Source organism: Dendrobium catenatum, unplaced genomic scaffold, assembly GCF_001605985.2.
Source record: "Dendrobium catenatum unplaced genomic scaffold, ASM160598v2 fragScaff_scaffold_703, whole genome shotgun sequence".
Classification (NCBI taxonomy): Eukaryota; Viridiplantae; Streptophyta; class Magnoliopsida; order Asparagales; family Orchidaceae; genus Dendrobium; species Dendrobium catenatum.
Window position 1 is genome coordinate 659,405 of NW_021319165.1, and position 19,307 is coordinate 678,711.

General features: G+C 33.3%; 1 protein-coding gene across 2 annotated transcripts in view; it reads left to right on the forward strand.

The window, feature by feature from the left end:
* Positions 1–10,408, forward strand: part of LOC110109317 (SEC12-like protein 1) — a 43,916-nt gene extending 33,508 nt beyond the window's left edge. Inside the window, exons 5-10 of one of the 2 annotated variants that reach the window (XM_020840330.2) lie at positions 2,480–2,579; positions 2,683–2,755; positions 2,838–2,958; positions 3,994–4,113; positions 9,901–9,971; positions 10,054–10,408. In XM_020840330.2, the coding sequence (XP_020695989.1) occupies positions 2,480–2,579; positions 2,683–2,755; positions 2,838–2,958; positions 3,994–4,113; positions 9,901–9,971; positions 10,054–10,235 (667 nt within the window). In that variant the 3' untranslated portion in view covers positions 10,236–10,408. The remainder of the gene's footprint in view (positions 1–2,479; positions 2,580–2,682; positions 2,756–2,837; positions 2,959–3,993; positions 4,114–9,900; positions 9,972–10,053) is intronic. The other variant, XM_020840331.2, reaches the window with a different exon arrangement.
* Positions 10,409–19,307: the final 8,899 nt, after the last annotated feature.

The window sequence follows — 19,307 nt, forward strand, 5'->3', positions numbered from 1 at the left end:
TCTCCACTAGTCTTGCTTTGTACTTTATAGAGAATATCTATTTGCAGCTGACTGGTTTTTTCCCTTTTGGAAGATTGATGATTTCCCACGTATTGTTCTTTTCTAGGTCTACATTCTATGTTGCACCGATACGGATACGACGACACGGATACGACACGATGCGGATACAGTACACGCCAATTCTTAAAAATATAGGATACGGGTACGGCGCGAACACAACATTATAATTTATAAATCATATATAAAAATTAAGAAAGCAATCAAAGCATAATATTTGAGATTACAAAAAAATGAAAGTAACATCATTTGTAGCCTTGTAGCTTATAATATCAAAATAAAAGTAAGCATTAAATGTCTAGTACAACAACATAATTATAAGCATAAATTGTCTAGCACATGAAGTTTCAACTATTCAATAGAAGGAATGATATGATTAGCTTCTTCAGTGGTTTGTCTTTGAACTTCTATATCATCTTCAATAAATATCATAGCTTATAATTCTGGCTCATTAAGTGAAAGATTAGCAATTTCTAATATTCCCATATCATCAAGAGGCTCAAATCCATCTCGGAAATGAGAGAACCTTGCTTGCAGCCGCGGAAGTAAATATGACCGGTACTTTTTTTAGATTTTTTTTTCAATGCATACGCGTATCAGATACGCGTGTCCTTTCAAAATTAAATAATATAAAATGAATGAATGCTGATAAATCTAAGCTACTGCAGGTAGTGTAGAGTACTCGAAAACAAGAAAAGCTGAGTACGAAAAAGCTAGTAGTGTAACAGTGCTAGAAAACATGAAGAGTACTGAACTGCTGTAATAAGAAAAAGGCTACAAGCACAGAACAACTAAAACACTAACACCAGTGTCAAAACTCCGAAATATGAAAATCACAAACAACCAACTGAAAACCTCGGTAGTTTAGTTTCAAACAACTACTGTCTACTCAAAAAATCAAATTAAAACTTAAATGGGCAGCCTCGTTCATAGGAACTTGGTTGTAAGACCCATTATCTGGCAACTTTCGTAGGAAAGTCGTAAGCCCGACCTTAGGGGAAAGTTTTAGGTAGAAATTGACCTAACCCTTAAACCCAATTAAAACCCTCGGCCACTTCTAATAAAAGTTGTAAGTCCGACATTTGAGGGAGATGTTTAGGTGATAACACAAACCTAAACCCCTCACCTGGGCATCCTAGTCTATAGGACTTGGTTGTAAGACCCACAACTCGGGCCACTTAGCTTAAAGTGCTAGGTCGTAAGACCCATAATTAGGCAACTTCTAAGGAAGCAATAAGACCTACCTAACTAAAATATTTGGGCTACCTTCAATTGAGGCCGTAAGTCCCACTAATTTGGACTACTTTCTATGAAAGTTATAAGTCTCAATCTAAATTTAAATCATTGGGCATCCTATTCTATAGGATTAGGTTGTAAGAATCGTTTTTGGGCAACTTCTATTTGAAGTCGTAAGCCCCAACGTTTTAGGAAAATTATTAAATAAATTGTAATGAACCTAAAACCCAAATAATCTAATTTAAACCTACGGGCATCCTAGCCTATAGGGTTAGGTTGTAAGGCCCACCTTCGGGCTACTTTCTACGAAAGCCATAAGTCCCAATTTAAATCAAATACTTGGGTTACTTTCTACGAAAGTCATAAATCCCAATCTAGATTTAAATCTCCAGGCAACTCTTGTAAGCCCCAAACTAAATAAATTAACGGGCAATTCCTAATTGGAGTCGTAAGCCCCAAACTAAATAAATTCTCCGGGCAACTCCTAATTGGAGCCATAAGCCCCAAACTAGGCAAATTAACGGGCAACTCCTAATTGGAGTCGTAAGCCCCAAACTAAATAAATTCTCCGAGCAACTCCTAATTGGAGCCGTAAGCCCCAAACTAAGCAAATTAACAGGCAACTTCTAATTGGAGTCCTGAACCCCAAACTAAATAAATTAACGGGCAACTTCTAAGGAAGCCATAAGCCCCAACTCAAATTAAATTAAAACTAAAATCAACATCTAACAACTTCAGTCTACTCGGGATCCCTGAGAGGATGCAACCCATGGCTGCTAATCAGATTCCTGGACAATACGGTCAATGATTGTTAGTGTTGGTAGACTGAAATCTATGATATACCCGGGACGACGGAACCATGGGATCTTGATCGGGTTTACCTCCATCTTCCCACCATTTGAGACTAAAAATATCTAAAATTTATTCATCTTTAATCGAGAGTTTTCTCTTACATAGTAAGAGGGGTAATTAACTATAAGTGCTTGCGCTCATAGGAAGTAAGAACCCCAGATCTATAAACCCTGACATTACCCTCAGGGGAAATCTGGTTAATTTCAATCTAACTTAAGGGAAATGGAATCCTATAGCTGCAAAGCGGATTCGTGCATTCGTGCCATTTTTCTTGAGCCAACACTTTTTCACTAGTGTTCTAATCGGTTCAGTCTTTTGAAATTCTCTTCTACAGCTTAGATTCAGAATTCTTGGTTTCAACCTCTACTGATGGTTCTGCAAGAATATGGAAAATAAATGGTGCAGCTCCAATGATTTCTTTGACCCGTAATCCGGTACAGTTTCTAGATGGCTTTGCATTTAATTTTTTTTTTATATTTAAAACTTACGTCCTTGAAGCGTCATTTATTATATTCCCTTTACTGTTTGCCTTTTCAGGATGAGAAAATTGAATGTTGCCGATTCTCTAGGGATGGCATGAGGCCTTTTTTGTTTTGCACAGTTCAAAAGGGTATGATCATTTTGTAAATGTGTTTCTGTAGTCGAATGACTGACTGCTTGTCTCGCAAAAATATTCATTTAATATGCAACAGGTGGCAAGGTGGTTACTGCTGTTTGGGATATCAGTACTTGGAATAGAATTGGGTTCAAAAGGTTACTTAGAAAACCTATCTCAGCACTTTCTGTTAGCTTGGACGGAAAGTACTTAGCATTGTAAGAAAATGAAATCCACTTCTTTATTTAATTTTTTATTTATGCCTTAAACCCCAAGCATTAGCCTTGTATTTTTCCTTTCGTTTCACTGATAGCATTGTCCGAGAATTATTCCAGTCTCTTTCTGCTGTTGTACACATTTTTATTTGTTCTTTAGCTTCATTATGGAATTCGATAGACCTATTATTTTTCAAATTTATTTTCTAATTTTCTCTTAACGGAACTGTTATCTGCATTTGTCAACTTGATGAACTAATTCATTTATTTCTTATGGCCATCTCTGCCTCTTTCGCAAGACATCAAGCTCGCATTTTTGTAATCCTTATTTCCATTGCCTTGCCACTTTGTCAGCCTCCTTCCATTGCTTCTGTCTCTGCCATGATTGTCAATGATCATTTCACACTACCCTTGCCAGTTTAGTAGTTTCTCTAGGATTGTTCTCACTGCTACTACCTGCCATTCTTGCGTGGGTGGAGGTGAACGCCATTGGGAATACGAAATAAAGGATAATTTTAGGCAGCATGGATAGAAAATGGATGGAAAAGCACCCATGTGGAACATGTTGGCATTCCAACTTAAACCCAACATGACATTTTTTTTTATTAATCTCTTTTATATCTGAACTTTGACCTTGGTTAGAAAAGCCAGGTGCAGTTGGGTTGGGAGTGGAGGTTTGTGTTTTCACGTCATATCATATGTTTGTAACGTATTATGTTTTTAAGGCTAAATTAGAGTACGAGTTATCACTCATAATTTGGAATAAATTGGTACATGAGAGTCTTGCCAATGCAGAATCTGGAGAGCGTTACACCTAACAATACAAAGAGGTTATTCTCATAAATTTGAATCCTGAACTCCAGCTTTCACTTTGGAATGTGAAGGAAAAAAATATAATTAAGAAAAAGATGCTACACTGCAGCATCTTTTAATGTTACCTTGATGATTAATTTGGTTATGTATGCCATTATTTCAACTTGTTGACTTTTGTCCTTCGAAGCATTGGAAAAGTTTTCATGTCTACTTCACTAAACTCAGAGGCAGCAGTGATGGTGACATTTGTGTGGTTGAAGTAAAGAAAATGGAAATCTCTCATTGGAGCAAGAAGCATCATCTGGGGACAGCCATTTCCTCAATTGAGTTCTGCCCTTTAGAAAGGTTATTTCTTAATTGCTATTTTCTACATGTTCAAAATCTCTTTCAGATAGGCATTACTTCATCATTGAAGTTACATGAACACTCTCTTTCAATTCACTAAATTCAATTTCTGCAAAATCTAACTCTGCATGAACTGTGACCTATGTTTAATTTGATCCGGTAGTTCAACACTCTTCTGTAGGCATCAATATATCGTGGTTGGCACTTATCTTATTTCCTCAAGAGGACATGATGGGCATTGTAAAGGTTTTTGCCTTAATTAAATGGTTGAGAAAAAAGAGCATACATAGATTAGTTGATCCGGTTGCCATCATCCTTTACTTTCTTTAATCGTGTCTGATACCTGTTTGAACAACATGTTTCAAACGAGAGATTTCCCAGCCTTGACTGCCGAGAAAGTGTAAAATAATCTCTTGATTATTAGTAAATGATTAATTTAGTCTTATAATATTACAATATCCAAATTTAATCTCTCAACTATTAAAAATTGTTCTCAAAAGTTCCCAAATTTGAAATTCACTGTTAAAGTTACTTCCAAAAGTTAGAAGTTTATAATTTTTAGATTGTGTAAATATGTGAAGTTGCATTTCTTATATTCCTTGTGTGACATCACTTGTATGATTATATAAAATTACAAGTGTGTGGGAAATAGAATAAATGATATTATCTTAAAATGCTTTGTATTCTTTATATTAATTTATAACTTCCTAATTAATCATTAATTAGTTGTTCATAAAACTAATCGAACAAAATTAATTTTATTTAATTAATTTAAATTACAAATATGATTAATTTATTTAAAATATCATCTATTTATTAATTAACATTAATTCTAAAAATAAATTTAATAGTTTAATTGATATATCTTATTTGATTAATGCAAATGATATCAATAATTTTAAAATTATAAACCACAACATTCTTGCTTAAATCTAATCCCCCAAATCATATAACCTTGGACAACAAAGAAGTCAGGAAGTCACTAGTGGCTAGAAAAGGCATCGGCGTAAGCAACGACATCTGAAGAAGAAAAGGGCCAAATTCCTCAATGACGAAGAACCTAAGAAGTCATGTTAGGAGCTCATTGAAAAAGGCATCGATGGGAGCAATGCCATGTGAAAAAAAGAGAATTTCATTATACTACAAATTTTATAAATTTACCTAATACTAGGATTAAATCCAGGATTTAAGCCAAAACAAAAAAAAGATATATATATTTTTTTGTTTCGATCAAGGTTGTGAAATTCGAACATGATATAGAATCAAAAGAATAAAAGTTCAAGGTTTATAGTTCGACCAAAGTTGAATAAGAGGTTTAACCAGATAATGTAATAAATATTAAAATTTATTAAATAAAATCTAAAAATATAAAAATGATGTAATAATGATGCAATAATGTAAATATATGACTAAAAATAAACAATGCTCATTCACAAATAAGACATTCCGTAATTTTAAATTTAAAAACCTTTAATCTTAATTAAATTTACATTTAATATTAATCTTGTTCGAATATAACTTATAAATTTATTCGAAATCATTGCTTATTAATGCTATATGATGGATATAATTTGCACTTATAAATTATATATTAAATTCCTATTATAAATATATATTTAAAGATCATTCATGTTATATCATTTATAATAAATAAATAGATAAAAATTATTATTATTATTATTATTATTTTATAATTAAATAAATAATACAATTGAATAGTATTTGCTATCTAGCATTTTGGGTTTTCAATGCATTTGTTAAGAACTCATATGGGATAGTGGAGCCATGGAAAAATACATGGCTGGTGCTTAGTTGGAAAAGGATTCATGTAGCCGACCCCACGTAGTGAGATAAAGACTTGATGTTGTTGTTGTTGTACTTGTGTTAAGATAGCTCAGTGCAACTCAAAATGACCCACATGGAATGATAAAACTACGCACATTTAATATATACTATGTAAAACCTATATGATATATTATATAGTGCCCCTAATATCAGAAGTACAAAAAGTATATTTTAAAAATTACAATAAAAATCAAGTCAGTGCACTTGAATGTAAATCCATTCTCTTGACTCCATATATTGCCCTCCAATTACGTTTGAGTTTCCATCATGATGAAATATTTTTTCCTATAAAACTCAAAAAAAAATAATAATAATAACTACTGATCTTTCGGTTTAGAGTTTAGATGGGAGACCTATTTTTGTCAAAACTCATAATCCATCACATCTGAAATAAGTTCACAACTAAACGAAAAATATAAGTGAGGGTGTGTGAAAAATTAGATGAGCATTTAATTGGTTTTGGTTCTCAGTAATGGTAAAAACAAGGAATGATATCATTCGTGAATCATGATCCAACAAATTGTAATTTCAACGAATTAAGCGCAACATCTGTCACTTGTTAGTTATAAATTATGGCATATAAAGAAAAAGTGTATAAGTTAAAAATATAAATCTAAATAGCTAATATATAAATATCAAAGAAATAGCGAATGAAATAACTTTTGATATCCAATCACACGATATAAGTTTTACTTCTTAAAGAAAAATATGATAAAAGCATAATTGTATACCATGTTCAAAATAAAAAATCAACACCTATCAACCAGCATGAAGTCATTAAAGCATAATATCAATCACTTATTGGAACTGTAGCATATAGAAAGTTGACAACAAATTAATTATATGAATGTTATATGAATATAACAAACAAAAAGCCTTCTTATCCCACTACATAGAGCCAACTATATGATTTTTTTTTTTCCATTGTGTCCTATTAGGAGTTAAATTCTCATTTGAATCTAACAAGAAAATCAATTCTTTATATATATATATATACCTTTCTTAATATAAGCTTGATTTAATTTATTTATTCTCCTAATAGGATTACCGGAAGGCCAGCTTTTTATATAACCAAACCATCTAAGAGACTCTCTCTACCTTATCTCCCACTGGAGCTACTCCTACCTTTTCGCATTCTGTCTCTATGTGTAAAGTCACTCATCGAACAAAGCATCATCATCTTTTCAAAACTTAATTTTATGCTCGTCTTTTAATGGTCCATATTATGCACCATAAAGTATTACAAATATCACTACTGTTATTAATTTCCTCATAAGTTTGATGGGTATTTTTCTATCACACAACATCCCCGATGCTTTCATCCACTTCAACCATCTAACTTAAATTCTACTAATAATATCCCCATCTATTTCACTATCATTTTGAACAATAAACTCTAGATATTTAAGATATATAATCTTTTTAATGACTTGATCACCAAATGTCACAATTTCGCCACTAGATCTATTACTATTAAAATTACACTCCATGTAATCGGCTTTAGATCTATTCAAATGAAAATCATTAGACTCTAAGATTGACTTCCATAATCATAGTTTTTCATAAACTCTCTCTCTAGTTTCATCAACAAGAAGAATATCATTATCTACAAGAATATACTAATGTACATCCTCTTGCAAATGTCTGATAAAAGCATCTATGACTAAAGCAAATATGGGCTTAAAGCTGAACTTTAATGTAATCCAACTGAAATAGAAAAATACTCGGTCAAATCATCTTTTATATTTGAACGCAATTAACAGCTTCTGTATACATATACTTAATGACTTGAATATAAGTATATTAACTCCTTTCTTTTCTAGAACTTTTCAAAGCATTTCTTTTAGAACTTTATCATAAATATCTGAACTTTAAAGTCAGCCATGTAATAGCGATAAACTAGTGTTATATCAATCAAACTACATCAGCTGTAGTATATGTATCGCTTAAGTTTTAAAATATTGAACATAAAAAAAAATGTGAACCATGTAATACTATGGGCTATATTATATGAGTGAAATAGATGAATTTAACAGTGGGTTGAAATTAAACAACAAAATCAAACTTCAAATCAAGTAGCTGTAGCTATGTAATTCTTTCTCTGAACATTAGCAAATATTATTTGTCTCTTTAAAGTCATTGGCCATTAAATGAATAATTATCATCTCATAAATTTTTTTTTGGTCTTTCAGAACATCGTAGAAATTAAAATAGCGGTTTAAAACTTCCAACAGCTTGTAAAATATATCATTTTGTCCATTCTGTTAGAATCATTTGAGCAGGAGAAAATGGCAACATCTAAAAACAGAGTAAAATTGCTAAAACCAAGGTTACCAAACTTTACGGCATATAAACGGCTCAGAAAAGATCAAAACAGTAGGCACAGGTAAACAACTGAAAACAGTAGCTAAACAGCTGAAACCAAATTCTCCAAATTTTGCAGATAAACAGCTCAAAACATATAAATGTATACAGACGAAAATAACAGTAAAATAGCTAAACACGCTTATGAACAAATGAAAATAGTAGCAAATTGAGCATATAAATGATCTTTGTTCAAAAGTCAGAACAGATTGTTATTTACAAAAAAAAATTATTCACGGTGTATGCATCAGTACGTTCAAGTTATTTGTTCAGTATTGACAATAGACCCCATAAAAAACTACGAACGTAAAATAAATGCAGCATCCAGAGCTGCAGCACGCTGACAAGTGATAGAGTCATAAAGGAAATTATATTTAGTATTAACTTAACCCAAATAGCAAGCATGAATTATATATGCACCGTGACAGCTAATCTGACAGTTCTTTCGAAAGGCTATGAATCTTGGGACAGGATGATCGAACAGAGGATAAGAGGATTTATTTATTTTGTGGAAAATGATTTGCAGTCACCTAATATAAGAATAGTTCCCTTACAAAATAAACATATATAAGCTCCTCACGGACCTTATCTAGATAGTATTTTCTTAAGAAATAAATCCAAGTGAATAACTTCTAAACACGCATGAGAATCTAATAGACAATACACAAAGGACTTAGTCCTTGAGTAGAAGATTCAACTGGTTCGTGACGTTGTGCCACCAGGCTCGAGGAACCAGGCCTCCTTAGGACACTTAGCCCCGCAGCCCGGAGTAGTCCATCCTAAAAACCAAAAGTTTTGTCCTGGCTCAGATGTAGAAAGAAGACAGGATTTAGTAAAGGATGGAGAGAGGTCATCCAATATCATAACATACCCCATCTTATAGCTCTCGTAATCCTCACTTCTGGCCTCCCCTACATAGCTCTTGCTTCTTGAACTTCTCACACCCGCTTTGCAATTTAGAGTTTTAGGTTATCTTATATCTATCAATTCCAATGTCCAAACTGACACCAATGAAATTTCAGTGTTTGGTTTAGGTTATGGAGATCAACTGGATGTGTTGCAACTGTGTTAAAATAGTGCAGGGAAAATAAATTGGAACGAAAAATTGTGGTTTAGGTTTTGAACTCAATATGCAACTACTCTAATATTAATAGACTAATTGTCCATGCAAGTTTTGCTCAATTTATAGCTAGCATCATTATCTATTTATATCTCAAATCTTTTCCCAAGCGAGCCGTCCTAGGTGCAAAATTGAACTGAATTTAAAATTTGGCTCATAACTAAACTCGAATTAGATTCAAGTTGTCTCAAAACTTGAGCAAATTTCTGAGTAGAATTATCAGCTCTACTCATCTTTTAACTGATAAATATAAGGTAAAAGGGTGCAACTCACACCGTTAGAGTGGCTCCCCAAAAAAATATATATTAAAAGTAAAACTCATGATTCAAACTTTTGTTTATGATTAGTATGCCGCCATTGTCAATGCCATCAATACTTTACATTTTACTCGCGTTCGTTTCCCGATACATGATTATATCTTTAGTTCGTCCTAACACTTTGTTTAAAAAAAAACGCAGAATTGTAATTAGTACATCAAACCAACGAGGAGCAGTCATCACAAAGCTCAATGTCCCTGCAGATTGGAAAGGTAAGTTCTCTTTTCCATAGCTTGCTGTCAATTTTCTTTAATTTAATGTTCGGTTGAGCTTTGATCTACTTTTCATTTGCAGAATGGCAAATATACTTTTTACTTTTGTTTCTTTTCTTGGGCTCGGCTGTGATCTTTTACCTGTTTCATGAGCACTCAGATTCATTCTGGAATTTTCCCCTAGGAAGAAATCAACCAAATAGGCCCTATTTGAGAACTCTTGTACAAGATTCTCAGCTAGCAGATGATCAGAGCCCCTGGTGATGTTACTTTAATATTTTGGAAAAAAAAAACAGAGGCAATTTGAAATATATTACTTTATATATATATATATATTCTGAAATATTTGTAATATGTATTACAGAGGCCACTGAAAATGTAATGCATTATCTAGGCAATTTGAGAGGCTTATTGCCTCTACTTCATTTTCTGGTTCAGCGTATAAATCAAGGAAAATTACAGTAGTTAAGAATTCAAATTTTGGAATATTTCATTTACTTTTCGGGTTTTCTTTTATGGTTACGCGACGGGACGTTATTCATCATGATCAGTAAAATTTAATTTGGATAATCCTCAATTTTTAAAATTTTTATGTGAAGCATAATGATGGTATCGCGCCATACCGAAATAAAACATGAATGCCAATAGTTAGCTACAAACCTTCAATGTCTTTTTTTATTATCTCTTCAAAGCTAAGTTTTATAATTGGTTGGTTTAAGCCGAGGTTATTTTATCTACGCGACCCGGTCAATTCTGTAATTTTATTTAAAATTTGAAAATGCTAAAATAAGCAAGGTGGAACTCTTAAATAAAATTCACAAAGTTATAATAGAGAAGTTTGAATTTATATGCTTCATAATGCTAGAAATTGATCAAGTATGTTTAATAGTTTTTTTTTTCCTTTTAAGAGAGATTTTTAAAGGTTCTTATAGGATGAAAATATCACTACTTCATAGAAATATAATTTGAAATTCACGAGAGACGCTTTAACCTAGATCAAACTTTGATCATTTCTTCCCTGGAATAAGAAAAAAAATTCAAATAAAATTTGATCAAATTTTTGATTAGTTATAAAAGAGTTTGGAATTTAATTCGAGCAATATTTGATTATAGCTCAAACATAATTAAAATAAGGTTCAGATAAATGTTTGAAGGTGCTTTAAAATGATTGGAACAATGTTCAAATAAGATTCGATCAAAGTATAAAGAAGGTTCAAATATACTTCTAACATCAATCAAATATGGTTTAACAAGGTTTAAACATGTTTGAAATTGTTTGGACAAGGCTAAATATAGGTTTGAAAAATATTTAAAGACGATTTAACAAGATTTGATCATGCGTAGAATAAGAATAAACAAAGTTTGAGCAAATTTTAAACAAGATTTGAACATTGATTAATCATTATTCGAAATTGGTTTGAACTATATTTTATTCTCTCACTATCTTTTAGAGTTGCCCATTTAAGTTATTTTACTTTATATGTTGATGTTTTTAATCATATATATGTATAAGACATTATATTACTTAAGTTACATCTTGAATTAGGACTGCAATGGAATAAATTGTTCGGCAATCTGAGAATAATTACCTCGTTTTCATGACTAGGACATTCCATTTCAATTTGTTCTTCAAGCGTCTTGAGTTGCAATTCTGTAAGGCCTTGATTCATCAGCTATTACTAGGGATGGTCTTTGGTGATGAGAGTGAGGGCTATTTTATTGTGTTCAACGTTGGAGGCATGTATACAGTATTTGGTATTGTTAAATTTACAATGATTACGAGGTTGAGCTTGGAGAATACCTACTTAATGAGGAATTTAATATGATAATTATGGGCTCTGAAAATTCGGGCCCCAGCCTCCCTTGCTTTTGATGAGTTTTAACGCTTTAGCTTCCAAGGTAAATTTTCAGAAGGCAGATTGAGTTTGTAAATAAGACATTACCCAAAATTTCGCCCTAATTTTGCAAGGACTTTATTATTTGAGTTATGGTTTCCTATATGCATAAGCTCTTATAGTTAATTAGCCCTCCTGATAATAAGAGTGAACTTACAGTTAAGGCTAGTAGTCAAACATATACCTAGAAATATGTGGTATCTGACATATAGTAGCAGCATCAGTTTGTGTTTAAAATTTAATATTTAAAATTGAAAATTTCATCATCTTACACTTAAAGTGGATAGTGGGGGAATGGATGATGAGCCCAATCAAGATCAGATGGTTTCGTAGTCCCGGGCCATCGTGGTCCCTAATCTACTTAGTCAGAGGAAGTAGTCAACCCAACATGACAGAAGGATCCTTGTCGGCAGCCTTAGGTTGCTTCATCTAAGGGTACATTGTAGACCAATAATGGATATTTATCTAAGGGGACAAATTTGAATCCACCTTAGCTGGCAGAGGACTTTATGCCCTATCAATTATATCATATTGATTCATATCTTAAGGATTTGATACAATTTGGGAGCTTATGGGCTCGAACCATGATCATAATTTGGTGGTTTCATTAGTGGAGAACCACCCGATTTAGAGGGTCCTAGTCATAATTGTTTACCTTTGGTGCCATATAGCGGCAAAAATGATGATTAGAGGACATGTAAGAGATGGTTTGAGAATGAATTTTAATTATATTCTCGACTAGATGCTAGTTCTTTTTGAGCTAAAGTGATTTTCATATTTATTCCCATCGATAAATTGTTACAAAGGGTGGATGAGTTTTACTTTAGTATTTAATGGTTAATTTTAATTTTAAATATTTTGTCTTTTATAATTTCTTGAAATTTTGAGCTTTCATAGGTGTTTTAGTGGCATTGAATGTTTGAAATTAACCCCTTTAGTTGAGATCTATGTTCGATAAGGCCATCATCGGGGCATTAATGGGAAATTGTATTTAAAGGATTGAACCTTGTCGATTCTATCCACTTACTGATAGAGGATCAAGTTCTCCGTAGGATTTATGCCTATATTGGTAAATTTTCATAATTATAAGCCTTAAAGTCCTAATATGAACATATATAACCAAATATTACGGTCGATATCGTGACCATATATTCATTCATTGGTTGAAGTCATGTCAACTCCCATCCTATCAAGGAGAAGGATTGAACTTGAACTTAAATTCTTTTCTTGACCTACGTAGCATCTTTAGACGTCAAATATATAAATACAACATGCTCATCGTGGCCCTTGTGAGTATTTAAGAGGCAATTTTGTAATTATCTTTTTAACCTCATTAAATGTATCTGATTGCTAGCATAGGATCGAGTTTGATACCGATTTGATCCCTTTGTTGGTGAATATTCTTGATTATGAGCCTTGAAGGCCTAATATGGACATATTAAAATAAATATCTTGGTCTATACCACAAGTAAAATTTATTTAATTGTTCAAGTCATGTCAACTCCAATCCTATTAAGGAGAAGGATTGGACTTGAACTTAAGTTTATTTCTTGTCCCACGCAGCATTCTCAAACATTACATATGTAAATACAACACACTTGTTAGGGCCTATATGGGTATATAATTGCACATGCATTTCTTTATGTTTGTGTGTATTCATATTATAGTACATGTGCGGGGTGTTTTTGAATGTTTGATGTTGATTGATCATGTAGGTAACTATCATTTGAATACAACGTTCTATTTGGGAGCTAGTACAGGCCTTCTGTTCGCTTATATGTATGTTGTGGATCTGGTGGCACGATGTTGTTGCTTGCGAACATCTTCTTCCATGGTCAAATTACTTTGCATGCAAATCTTGTAGTGCTTTTGTATGGATATGTGCATTTGCTATCGCTTCTCCACAGTTTCCTATTTGTGTATTACTTACATAATTCAATGTGCTTGTTTGTATGTTGACATTAAGTGTGTTGCAATCCATGACCCCTTGTCTGAGATTTTGATGATGATAAATAATGCCGTTTGAATTACTATTCATTGAATACTTTTGATTTCTGCTCTTGTCTGTGAGTACTAACATTTCAGTATGATCACAAGTTACTCTGGATAATAAGAAGACTCAAGACTGGGTAGATTAGGAGTTGGAGTTCATAACATTGTAATTTTTTATTTATTATCAATTTTTCTTTTCTTGAGTTTGGCCACAAATTGTATGCAAGATTGAGCAATCAGGCGCACACACAAGGGGAGAGGGTTTTTTAAAATGTAGAATTTTTTTCTCTGTTGATTGTACTGTTTGAGTTTATATCATATTGTACGATATGATCTGGCTGAAATGACTTTCTGTGAACAATTCATACTGTACGATTATAATCGTACTGTATGATGTGTTACTAATAAAAAACCCTAGCCACTAGATTAATTTTAAGTACGTTTAATAACACTTCATACGGTACGATCCCATTCATACTGTACGACCTATTTTTGAATACTTAAATTAACCCCAAGATTAGTGCATAAATTAAGGATTAATTTTTGATTGGTTATCGTACTGTACGACATGGTTTGTACTGTACGATCAACCGAGGCTATTTTCGATCGTCCTGATTTTTGTATTGGACGATCTCTTGATTTTGACTAGTCGTACTGTACAAAGTAGTTTATACCCTACGATATACAGAGACGAGTTTCATCATACCAGAAATTGTACTATACAAATCGGATTTTACATATCGTCTATACAGATTTATATTGTACTGTACGATTGTATTCATAACTTTTTCCTGTTTGTAAACCTTTGTATCAGGATGATGTCCATTATGTACTAATCATTTTGTACGATATTGTATCGTACTGTACGATCCTAACAACTAATTTGAAAACTTTAGGGTTTCTTGGAGCCTATTTTAAATATAAAAAACTTATGTTTTTTTTTTTTTGTGTGACTGAGAGAGAGGAATGTGATTAGAGAGAGATTCCTTGGGAGAGAGCTCTTGAGAAGACTTTAGGATTTGTGAGAGGAAGGAGAAGGTGGGCTTAGCGAGGGAGAAGGAGTGTGAGGGAGATCACACGGTTGCTCCAAGCTTGCTACACTTTGCTCCTCCTGTGGCCCAAGAAGATCTTGTGGGAGGCTCTTCGAGGGAGAGATTCTTCTACATCCGTGTCCTCTAAGGTACTCTGCATTCTCTAGGAGGGAGAAAAATGAGAATGTACGTTGTCGTCGTCAGGAGGGTGACAAAGCGCTTGGTACTCCGTCACGCCGGGTTTGTAAAACTGAGGTTTGTAAGGGCTTCTCCGCCTTACCGAGGGGGTAAAAGGAGAACTATTATTTAGTAGTGAAATTCTCATAGTGGAGGACTCCGGGGAGTGGACGTAGGTCAAGTGACCAAACCACTATAAAATCTCTGGTGCATTTTTTTCTTTATTATTTTTTATTTACGCTTGCATTTTATTTACATTAAAATTGCTTGGTGAAAATTATTGTAAAAATTCGTTGTTGCAAATTATATTTCAAGAACTTGCTTCCACATAATTTAATTTTCTTGTTTAAATTTTAAAAAACACAAAAAAATTATTATTAGAACTCATGTTTAGGATTTTTTATTACAAGTTTTCCAATTCATCCCCCTCTTGACGCATCTCGTAATTTCAATTGGTATTAGAGCGGGGTTTCAAAAATAGTGTTTTAGAAAACCTTGAAAATTGATCATGTCTCATTTTGTTAATCGTAATACCGCGGAGGATTATTCAATAAACCGTCCACTTCTTTTTGATAATATCAAGTTTGATTTTTGAAAAATTAGGATGTCTTCTTTTTTACAGTCTATAGACTATCGTATGTGGATGTTGGTTAAAGATGTTATGTTGCACCATTTAAACTTGTGAATGGAGTGAAAACTCAAGTACCTTTTAATGAATGGAGCAATGAGGATAGGGATTTGGCTCAATTAAATGCGAAGTGCTTAAACTGCTTCTTTTATGCATTAAAATATGATGACAACATGAGAGTATCTACCTATGCTACTAGTAGGGAGATTTGTGATAGACTGTGCATCATGTATGAAGGAACTAGTGAAGTTAAACAGTCTAGACTTAACATTCTATTGCATGATTATGAACTCTTATGTATAAAACCTAGAGAAATAATATATGACATGTACACTAGGTTCACCCAAATCGTCACATCCTTGCATGCATTAGGTAGAGAAATTTTAAATTATGAAAAGTTAACAAGATATTTAGATGCTTACCTAGTTCCTATGATGCTAAAATTACTGCAATCACGGAATCTAAAGATCTTAACATTTATTCAATTAAAAATTTTCTTGGGTCACTCATTGCGTATGAGCAAGGAGTGAGTCAAAGGCAAAGTGATGCAGGTGAAAAGAGAAAGGAGCGGACGATGGCATTGATAGTAAAGAAATCAGAAAGTGAAAGTTCTGCTGTGGATGAAGAAGATAACATAGCCTTGATGACTCGATAGTTCAAGAACTTTTTGAAAAGAAAACAAATGTGTCATTAAATAACTAGAATAAAGCTAAACGCTCAAGAACTACTAAAATTTCATCTAACATGATTTGCTTTGAGTGTAGGAAATCAGGTCACCTTCGAGCTGATTACCCTAACTTAAAGAGTCAACTAACTAAGGAAAAAGGCGAGGACAAAGCTAAATATAAGAAGGGGAAGATGAAGACACAAAAAGCATTTTGGGCTAACTTTGCCTCATAATCGTCAGAAGAAGAAGGAAATGAGGTAACAAATTTGTATCTAATGGCTAACGATAATCTTGATCAATCGGATCAAGACAAGGTATGTCAACTTTCATATGAAGATTTACTGCTTATTTATGAGAAAACCCATAACTCGTATAGGAAATTGAAAAAAAAATGCATGTCAGTCTTAATATTGATTTTAGTACTTTACAAACTGAGCATGCTAACTTAGTTAAAGAACATTTGGATTTAGATAGAGATCACATGTCCCTACTTGATGAGTATGGTGCATTAAATAAGAAGCATATTGAATTAACAGAAGCACATGAATTCTTGAAAATAATGCATATTAAACCAGAAAAGGATTTTGATAAACTAGACAAACTTGCTTTGGAGTTAGATCGCAATGAACATCTTTTGAAATGGGAAGTTGCATGTTTGACATATCAAAATAACATATTTAAAGAAAAATTTAAAGAACTATAAAAAGAGAAGTCATCACCCATATTATCCCATTCTAGCAAACCCCCAGCACTGCATGCATCACACAACTTTAGGAAGAGGCATCACCACCCACATAGGTTAGTGAACCCATTTCTCAGTGTTAGGTGCTTCTCTTATGGCATGCTAGGTCACATAGCCCGCACTTGCACGATTCACCGTAGGACACACCTAGTATAGAGACTTAAGCTGCATCCATCACAACATAGCATTCATACATTTAATTCATGCAAGTATAAGGAGGAACCCAAACTCACTTGGATTCCCAAATCTAACCCTTGAATGAAATTGCAGGGATACTCTCACAAAAGACCTAGTGAGAGCATATGGTACCTGGACAGTGGCTGCTCCTGATATATGACTGGAGATATGAATAAGTTCATTGTACTAGAGACCAGGACCGGAGGCAAAGTAACATTGGGAGATAACACCACCACAAAAAGTGGTGGGCTTAGGTATTGTTTGGTAATGCTAAGAATTTTTTAATTGTAAATATTTTATTAGTTAATGGTTTAAAGCATAACTTACTAAGAATTAGTTAATTATGTGATAAAAGTTTTGACATAAAATTTCTTTCTGACAAATGCCTAATTAGTTTAAATAACAAACTTGTTTTAGAAGAAAAATGAATGAATAATATTTACATATTAAATCTTGATTGCATTGACAGTTCAAATCCATTTTGCTTAAAAATAATAGTAGATGACTCATGGCTATGCCATAGGAGACTATGCTATGCTAGTATGAAAACACTTAGAAACATCACTCAGAAAAATCTAATTAGAGGCGTACCTAAGTTAAACTTCACTAAGGACCATCTATGCGATGCCTGCCAACCAGAAAAATAAATCAAATCATCCTTTCATTCAATCAAAGAGGTGATCAACTCTAGGCCATAAGAAATCCTTCACATGGATTTATTTGGACCCGTTAGCATAGCTAGCCTAGGTGGAAAAAATTATGGATTTGTGATTGTAGACGACTTCACTAGATTCACTTAGGTAAGATTCCTAGCACATAAGAATGAGTTGTTTGAGGAATTTAAGATTTTCTCCACTTGGATTCAATGAAAATTAGGATGTGAAATCTCAACAATCCATAATGATTACGGTGGATAGTTTCAAAATGAAAAGTTTGAATCATTCTATAAAGAGATAGGAATAGAGCATAATTTCTCAGCCCCTAGAACACCCCCAGCAAAATGGAATAGCAAAAAGGAAGAATAGAATCTTGGTAAAAGCTGCTACGGTAATGTTAGCTGAGTACACCATTTCTAGATATTTTTGGGCAGAAGCAGTTAATACGACGTATTACACCCTAAATAGGGTGAACATTAGGTCAAAGCTAAATAAAACTCCTTATGAACTCCTTAAGGGTCGGACATCGAATCTTTCACACTTACATGTCTTTGGTTGCAAGTGCTTTATCTTAATAAATGACAAACTTTCCTTAGGAAAACTTGATCCCAAGTCTGATGAGGGTGTCTTCTTAGGTTATTTATCTATAGGTAAGGCCTATAGAATCTTTAATAAGAGAATTCTAGTAGTAAAAGAGTCCACCCATATAGTATTTGATGAGTTAGATAAGCCCTCTGAATCTAAAATTGAAGAAGATGAAGTAGAGGAAATTAAAGGAGTAGAAACTATGACCATAGGAGAAAGAGGAGAACCTTAGGAAGATTTGCCTAGAGAATGGAGATACTCTTCTAGTCATCCTAAAAAATTAATTTTAGGAGACCCATCGGAAGGTGTGAGAACTAGGCATGGACTTAGGAAGGAGGTTAGTCATTCAACATTCATCACTTTGATAGAACCCACAAGTATAGATCAAGCTTTAGGAGATGAATTCTGGATCCTAGTAATGCAAGAAGAATTGAACCAATTCACTAGGAATGATGTTTGGGAGTTAGACAAGAGACCTGTGTAGTTGAAACAAAATTGGTTTTCAAAAATAAGGTGAATGACTCATGAACCATAATAAGAAATAAGGCTAGAATAGTAGCTAAGGGGTACAACTAAATTGAGGGAATATACTTTGAAGAAAGCTTTGTCCCGGTAGCTAGACTAGAAGCCATAAGGGTGCTCTTAGCTTTTGCTTGCTTCAAAAGTTTCAACCTATTTCAAATGGACATAAAGAGAGCTTTTTTGAACGGGGTAAATCAAAGAGGATGTTTATGTTGAGCAACCCCCCCGGATTTAAAAGTTAACAATTTCCAAACCATGTATTCA